General features: G+C 53.2%; 2 protein-coding genes across 6 annotated transcripts in view; one reads left to right on the top strand and one right to left on the bottom strand.

Moving 5' to 3' along the window:
* The window catches only part of HPDL (4-hydroxyphenylpyruvate dioxygenase-like), a 1,970-nt gene extending 728 nt beyond the window's left edge, over window positions 1–1,242 (top strand). Inside the window, exon 2 of the mRNA XM_006769276.2 lies at window positions 5–1,242. Coding sequence (XP_006769339.1) covers window positions 5–855 — 851 coding nt within the window. The 3' untranslated portion in view covers window positions 856–1,242. The remainder of the gene's footprint in view (window positions 1–4) is intronic.
* Window positions 1,243–1,937: 695 nt separating this feature from the next.
* The window catches only part of MUTYH (mutY DNA glycosylase), an 8,000-nt gene continuing 2,109 nt past the window's right edge, over window positions 1,938–7,828 (bottom strand). For 3 of the 5 annotated variants that reach the window (XM_015567528.1, XM_006769243.2, XM_015567527.1), the window contains exons 2-16: window positions 6,159–6,279; window positions 5,488–5,636; window positions 5,361–5,400; window positions 5,167–5,240; window positions 4,989–5,030; window positions 4,834–4,905; window positions 4,642–4,755; window positions 4,463–4,560; window positions 4,236–4,380; window positions 4,094–4,157; window positions 3,725–3,916; window positions 3,485–3,621; window positions 3,249–3,401; window positions 3,058–3,099; window positions 1,941–2,136 (exon numbers count right to left, since the gene is read on the bottom strand). In XM_015567528.1, the coding sequence (XP_015423014.1) occupies window positions 2,005–2,136; window positions 3,058–3,099; window positions 3,249–3,401; window positions 3,485–3,621; window positions 3,725–3,916; window positions 4,094–4,157; window positions 4,236–4,380; window positions 4,463–4,560; window positions 4,642–4,755; window positions 4,834–4,905; window positions 4,989–5,030; window positions 5,167–5,240; window positions 5,361–5,400; window positions 5,488–5,636; window positions 6,159–6,273 (1,569 nt within the window). In that variant the 5' untranslated portion in view covers window positions 6,274–6,279 and the 3' untranslated portion in view covers window positions 1,941–2,004. Of the gene's footprint in view, window positions 2,137–3,057; window positions 3,100–3,248; window positions 3,402–3,484; window positions 3,622–3,724; window positions 3,917–4,093; window positions 4,158–4,235; window positions 4,381–4,462; window positions 4,561–4,641; window positions 4,756–4,833; window positions 4,906–4,988; window positions 5,031–5,166; window positions 5,241–5,360; window positions 5,401–5,487; window positions 5,637–6,158; window positions 6,280–7,026; window positions 7,145–7,828 lie in introns of those variants that run through there. The other 2 variants (XM_015567526.1, XM_006769247.2) reach the window with 2 other exon arrangements.

The following is a 7,828-nucleotide window of genomic DNA, read 5'->3' as shown; positions in this document are numbered from 1 at the left end:
GCGGGTGCAGCCGCCCGGGCGCTGGCGGCAAAGGGCAGCTGCGTGCTGGTGCCCCCTGTTCGTGTGCAGGATGCACTGGGTGCTGCCACCTACACCGTGGTCAGCTCGCCGGCCGGCAACCTCAGCCTGACGCTGCTGGAGCGCACCGGCTACCGCGGACCCTTCCTGCCCGGTTTCCGCCCTCTGTCCTCCAAAACCGGCCCGGGATGGTTCAGCCACGTGGACCACCTGACCCTGGCCTGCACCCGCGGCAGCTCCCCTACACTGATGCGCTGGTTCCACGACTGTCTAGGTTTTCACCACCTGCCACTGAGCCCAGGTGAGGATCCGGAGCTGGGCTTCGAGGTGACAGCGGGGTCTGGACAAGGGGGGCTGAGGCTCACTGCCCTGCAGACCCGGCCATGCAGTGCTGTCCCCACCCTGGTGCTGGCTGAGTCCCTCCCGGGGGCCGCCGGTGGACCGGACCAGGTGCAGCAGTTCCTGGCCCGGCACAGAGGACCCGGCCTGCAGCACGTGGGACTGTACACACCGAACATCACAGAAGCCACTGAAGGGGTGACTTTGGCGGGGGGCCGGCTCCTGATTCCCCCGAAGGCCTACTACCAGCAGCCCGGCAAGGAACGTCAGATCCGAGCTGCAGGCCATGAGCCCAACCAGCTGGCCCTGCAGGGAATTCTGCTAGACGGCGAGAAGGGCAAGTTTCTGCTTCAGGTCTTCACCAAGTCGCTCTTTGCAGAGGACACCTTCTTCCTGGAGCTGATTCAGAGGCAGGGGGCCACAGGCTTTGGCCAGGGCAACATCCGGGCCTTGTGGCAGTCCGTGGAGGAGCAAGCTGCCAGGGGTCAGGAAGCCTGAGGAGGCCAGAGCTGGCAGCCACCTGTCCTGGAGGTCTGGGGAGTTCAGCACAGGGCCTGGTGGAATAAGCCTTCGTCCCTAGGGGCCAGGTGTGGCCCCCATTTCATCAGTGCCTGCCAGAAGTTGAATCTCTCTCTGGGATCCAAAGAAGTTTGTTTTTTTAACTATAAAACACTTTTTACAGTCTATATCTAAATAAAGAATAAGGGAGTGTAACTCCTTTAGGAAATGGAACACAACCAATACTCTTGAAGACTTTTATGTCCTTCTCTGACCTCATTTCCCTTCACCCACTCCCAATTTTAGGATTATTAACCCCGTGCTTTTCTGTATTGATTCACTACATATGTAATTTATCCCTAAATAAATGATTTCTTATTTGAGGTAGGAATTTAAGACAGAATAAATCTTTCTCTGCTTCTTTCCCTTCTCCCTCGGGAGCAGCCACAGAAGGGGGAGGGGCTAGGTCAAGGCTGAGCCAAACCACTTGCTCTAGAGCAGTGGTTCTCAGCCTTCCCAATGCCAGGACCCTTTAATACAGTTCCTCATGTTGTGGTGACCCCCAACCATAAAATTATTTTCATTGCTACTTCATAACTGTAATTTTGCTACTGTTATGAATTGTAATATAAATATCTGATATGCAGGATGTATTTTCATTGTTACAAATTGAACATAATTAAAGCATAGTGATTAATCACAAAAACAATATGTAATTATATATGTGTTTTCCGATGGTCTTAGGCGACCCCTGTGAAAGGGTCGTTTGACCCCCAAAAGGGTCGCGACCCACAGGTTGAGAAACGCTGCTCTAGAGTGATACCACTGCTACAGAACTAACCAGAGACCTGGAGTGAAGGTGTGGGTATCAGCCACTGGCAGGGACTTCCTGCCGCTGCCTTCTCCCTCTTTCCTGGGGCCGAGGGAGGGCAGAACACTCTGGATAGAACATGCTCCTCTATCTGCCCAGGGCTGCTGGGAGCTCAGCCAGAGGAAGTGAGGACCAAGCAGGACTTGTCCACTTCCTGGAACCCTCAGAGGTGAGGAGGAAGGGGGCTAGGCAGAGGATGGAAAGTCTCCGAAACGACTATAAAAATGAGTACTTTATTAAAAAACAGGATTCTCAAGGGGAGGGCGCTTCCAGATGTGTCACTGGGCCACACCGTTGAGTCTAGGTGCATCTGTGGGGAGATGGGGCCGAAAGAATCGATCCAGGACTTGCTGGCCTGGGCTGGGCTTTTTCCGGCTGGATGGAGTAGACACCTGGGATCGTTTGGAACTCTGTTTGGAAGGCATTAAGGGGGCAGTGAAGAATACTCTCCTTTCACCCCTCCCCCACTCCACTGCTCTAGCTCAGACTCTAGCCTGAATGTAAGAAAGCTTCCAACGTATCTCCAGGATCTGCCTCTTCCATCAACTCTCTAAACAGCGGTCCAAGGTAATCTTCCTCAAATATAAATCTGACTCCTCTCTCCACCTAACATGCTTCAGTGGGCTGTGGTGTTCATGGCCCTGCCGACTGCTCCGGCTAGATGCTCAGAGTTCCCCACACACACAGACTGCACTGTGCCCATCATTACTTACACTACTTTTTATTGTTTTTGTTAATCCTCACTGAGGAGGCCTTTTCCATTGATTTTTAATCATCACCTGAGGATATTTTTTCCATTGATTTTTAGAGAGAGAGAAAACATTGAATGGCTGCCTTCCATGCAGGCCCGACTGGGGCGGGGATCAAACCTGTAACCCAGGTACATGCCCTTGACCAGAATCCTTCAGTGCCTGAGTCAAGATCTAACCACTGAGCAACACAAACCAGGGCTACTTAAACTATTCTTGGGCCGGGAAGAACATCCTTATTGCTGATTCCCTTCCCAAACCTGGAGAAAATGATTCATTTCTAGGACCCACATTCCCAGCCACTTCTTTCAAGCAGCCTTTCCCTGATCCTTTCCTCCCAGACAGACCTGAGAGCTCTCCACCTCATATCCCACAAAATCTAGTACAAACATTTCACACATCTGACACTACTGTCTCCATCATTTTCTCTTGTTCCCTCTCCACCTGGACCCTAGGTGATTCCTCGCCCGCTGGTGAAACTCGGAGTGGACAATGTTCACCCAAATGTGTCCCTTAACTCACTGAAAACCTGTGGATTCAGGCCAGGGACAGAGATGGCTGGGCGAGGGCCAGGGGACTCACCTTGCCGGTCCCCGACTGTTGGCCTTCGTACACGCGGAACACCTAGCCAAGAAGAGAGGGGAGAGTGCAGGCTGGCATCTTCCTCCAAAGAGCCAGAACCCTGTCCTTCTTAATTTTTATTTTTCCTGTTTATATGGTAATAGGTTCATGCAGAACATGTAGGAAGCATAACAAGACAACAAAGATAGTGCCTTTTTCATGGCGGTGGAGACAGCTGCGGTGTGAAACTCTTCCCGAGTCAGCCAGCGAGCGCCAGGTGCTGTGACTGTCACTGGGGCCTGCGCTTCCAGGGCCAGACCATATACTTGATAGGTCAGCTTGATGTGAGAGAAGGTGTGGACCACCTGGGGGAGAACCAAGGGGCTGAAACAGGCCCACGGATGTGGCTGAAAAAGCCATCATTTTTGGCCCCTCACTGCTCACTTACCTGCCCTAGGTGATGCAGGTGGGTGGCTGGGAGGGGCCCAGCCCAATTCTGCAGTTCCTGCAGCAGGGCCTTGCGCTGATGCCGTCCTGAGGGGTCCACAGTCACAGATGGGAACTCCCACAGTCCTGCCAGCAGACCTGAGACAGCGGTCAGCAGGTGTGAGTGAGGCCTTAGCTGTTGACTCCTCCATTCCTCCCCTTTTGCTCACACCACTGCCCTCCACTCCCAGGATCCAGGTACCTGAGTTGGGCCTCTGCACCAGCAGAATCCGGGCACCCCCAGGGGCCCTGGGCTGCTCCAGAACACAGGTGGCAGAGCACTCCTCCCTGGGGGGCTTACGGCTGGCCTTTCTGGGAAAGTTGGCCACTCCCAGCGTCTGGTCCCAGGGCTCTGTAGGAGGTGCGCACAGCTGGCACTGTCCAGTGTTGGGAGCTGGGAACAGAGATCCCAAGCCCCACTCAGGCCAAGTGGGCTTAAGTGCCAGGCCCAGAGAGCAGGTCTTGGCCCAGCTGTGCAGAATCTAACAGGCTGTAGGATGAACTAGAATGAGGCTTCCCAGGCAGCTCAGTGACAGTGCAGGGAAGGGCTGGGGCTAGAAACGGCACTCACCACACTCCTCCACGTCAGGACTGCCTGGCAGGCTCTGTGAGGCTGGAAGCTGCTCCCGCTCCACCTGACAGACATAGGGAAGGAAGTCACGGTGCACGGGGGACTCCCTAGGACCTCACTGTCCCTTCCCCAGATGGCTCACCCTCTGGTGTGCCCGGCACAGGCTCTGGACAGGGCACTGGCTGCAGTGTGGGTGTTGCGGGGTGCACACGATGGCTCCCAGCTCCATGGCTGCTTGGTTAAAGTCTCCGGGCCGGGCTGGGTCTACCAGCTGCTGGGCTAGGCTCCTACCAGAAAGGAACATTCCTGTGAGCCAAAGATCCTTTGGGGGCACCCCTCCCAATGTCCTGCATTACCCCAGTATCCTACCAGAGCTGCTGGGAGACAAAGGTGTTGCTGGGATCGGCACCAATGCCTCGGACACGGCATAGCACCCGCACTACGTTTCCATCTACCACCCCGGTCACCTGACACAGAGGAGACCAGGAGTCAGCCTGGTCTGGGAGGAAAGTGGGCACCCACAAAATGGGGGTGGACTATGGGCTCACCTGGCCAAAGGCAATGGAAGCAATGGCTCCAGCTGTGTACCGCCCCACGCCAGGCAGGAGCCGCTGCAAGGTCTCTGCTGTGCGTGGCACATGGCCCCCGAGCTCCCCTACCACCTGATGGGGGTGGGAAAGGTTCAAGGTCAGGAGACATCTGGGGGCCTGGGGATCCCACCCTCCCTGCTATCCCCTTACCTTCCGGGCTCCCTCCTGCAGCCGCCGGCCTCGGGAGTAGTACCCCAGGCCAGCCCAGAGCTGGTTCACTTCCTGTGGGTGGGGTCAGAGGTCAGAGAAATCAGCACTCGGTCCTCTGTTGTCCTCATTTCCCCCTCCCCTAGGGTGGGTCTCACCTCCAGGGAAGCACTGGCCAGATCCTGCAGTGTTGGCCACTTCTATAGCCAGAAGACAGGCAAAAATAGAGAGGTCAAGGGTGAGGAAGGAAAAAGAAGCCTTCTTTCCCCCCAGCCCAAAGACCAGGTCTCATCTGGGGTCTAGCCCATCACCCTCCCCTTCCTTCCCTGAAGTCACCTGCATCCATCTGGTATAATAGTCGATCACCGTGGCAACCTGGGTCTGCTGCAGCATGACCTCTGAGACCCATACTGGGGAAGAGGGGTTGGCATGAGGACACTGCTGACCTGCCCTGCTCCTAGCCCATAGCCCTGATCCAATCTGAGGGTGTCCGGGCAGAAAGCAGCTCTGTTCTCAGGAGATGTACTCACCAGCATATGCCCGCCTATCCAGGTCCACCTCACCCTCTGCCTGCCAACGCAATCCCAGATGGGGAGTTAGTGTGGAGGGGGCTGGGCACTAGCCTCCCACCCCGGTCCCTGTCCCTTGCCTGCCTACCCGCCTTCTCCAGGGCAGGTCCCGCTTCTTTTGGTCATACCAGCTCAGCAGGCTCTCCCGGAAGACTGTGACCTCGGCTGTATCTCTGAATTGGTAGTACGGGGAGACAGAGGCCTGCAATACCACCTCCTCCTGACGCCTGGCCTGGCCTGCTGGGGCCTCAGGAAACTCAGGAGTTGTCCCTGCACAGGCTGTGCACCAGGAACCTGGGACACTACAGCCTGGTTGCAGTCTGCTTCCACTTAGGGCTCCCCCCACCCCTGACCCCTTGACCTGGAGTCAGTCCAGAATCATCTAGCTGTGTGTAGCCTTAGCCAAGTTTCTAGCCTTAATCTTCCCAGAGTGGCATTGCTGGCTCCTTTTTCTCTGGGTTATAGTGAAAATCCAACAGTTTCAGTCAAGCATAACATACCTGTGCAGGGATTTCCCATTTACAAAATACTTTCAGGCAGATCAACTCATTTGATCCTATGAAAGCCACATGAGGAAGAAAATGCACAGACTACTGTCCATGTCACTGGCAAGAAAGCAGCCGTTCAGAGCAATTATCCCAAAATCACATTGCAAAGTCAGAATTAGACCCTTCATTAGTCCCTTCAGGCTTGAATCTGCCCCCTTTCATAGCCAGTGAAACCAGCCCATGAGTTTTTTACTAGGTCTGAGCTCCTCACCATCAGGGATAGTAGGCCTGGCCTGGCTGCTGCTGAGGGCATGTTTCTCCCTTTCCTCCCCACTGGATGTCTGCTTCCTGCGACGACCTCCCACAGCTGCGCGTGGCTTCTTCATGACGATCTAGAACACAAAGGCCCAGCCAAAGTAGTCAGTCAAAATTAGGCTGAATCTTGGGGCCCTTTAGGGGGTGGAGTCACCTCCATCCCTACACCATTCACAGCTTTTCTCAATAACTCTCTAGACTGGCCAGTGTGCTCAGTGGTTGAACTCACTGGCTCGATTCCTGGTTAGGTCACGTGCCCAGGTTAGGTTGTGGGTTCTATCCTCAGTAGGGGTCTACAGGAGCCAGTAGGGGGCATGCAGGAGGCAGCCACTCAGTGGTTCTATCTCCCTCTCCCTTCGTCTCTGAAAAATCAATAAAAATCAATAAAAATCAACAAAAACAACTCTCTAGTTCAGTGGTTCTCAACCTGTGGGTCGCGACCCCTTTGGGGGTCAAACGACCCTTTCACAGGGGTCGCCTAAGACCATCGGAAAACACATATATAATTACATATTGTTTTTGTGATTAATCACTATGCTTTAATTATGTTCAATTTATAACGATGAAATTGGGGGTCACCACAACATGAGGAACTGTATTAAAGGGTCGCGGCATTAGGAAGGTCGAGAACCACTGCTCTAGATGCTCATGAGCTTGCTCTTGACTGGCTGTGGCCCTGAGGTATGACCAATAGGGCTGAGCTTCTCCAATGGCCTAAGAGGGACCAGCATTAGTATAGTCCTGGAGACGTGCACAGAGTAAGAGGCCAGGGCTGGGCTGGGTCAAGGACCAAAAGCTTTCTGTGTGGGAGCACCTGTGCATACCTGATGCTTATTGTGACTACGTGTGTGGACAGGGGTTCTTTAGATGTGTCTAGGACAGGGATGGCGAACCTATGACACGCGTGTCAGAGGTGACACGCAAACTCATTTTTTTGGTTGATTTTTCTTTGTTAAATGGCATTTAAATATATAAAATAAATATCAAAAATACAAGTCTTTGTTTTACTATGGTTGCAAATATCAAAAAATTTCTATATGTGACACGGCACCAGAGTTAAGTTAGGGTTTTTCAAAATGCTGACACGCCGAGCTCAAAAGGTTCGCCATCACTGGTCTAAGAGCACGGGCGTGGGTAGGAGGGTTATCTGCTTAGAGACGCAGCACGTTTACAGTGAAGGAGTCTTTAACAGTCATCTAGCCCAAACCTTCATTCTGTAGAAAGGAGAAACCAAGGCTCAGAAAGGGGAAAAGATTTGCCTGAAAGCAGATGTCAAGTCGGGGTTGGAGGGAGAGAGATGAGCTATTTTTATGCCTAAACTTTTGTGATCTAGAAAATCATAGCCAGCTGACCATTAGCAAAGAGAAAACGCATCCGGTTGATCTTCATTTCTCCCTTACTGTACTTGTAGCTGCCTTTTTCTAATAGTTGAATGTAGCTAACAGTCAGTGCTGACTATACTCCAGACCCTAAGTGCTTTACCAGATTTCTCAATCTCCTGATGATACCATGAAGTATGTTCTAGTATGACTTCTATTTCAGTTATGAGGAAACTGAGGCTTGTAGAGATTAAGCAACTTGTTCACTCCAACCCGAAAGGTTTGCTTCCAGAGTCTATTCTTGCAC

Source organism: Myotis davidii, unplaced genomic scaffold (assembly GCF_000327345.1).
Source record: "Myotis davidii unplaced genomic scaffold, ASM32734v1 scaffold924, whole genome shotgun sequence".
Lineage (NCBI taxonomy): Eukaryota > Metazoa > Chordata > Mammalia > Chiroptera > Vespertilionidae > Myotis > Myotis davidii.
The sequence above is the reverse complement of the archived record's forward strand: the minus strand, read 5'-3'. Positions and strand labels throughout refer to the sequence as shown.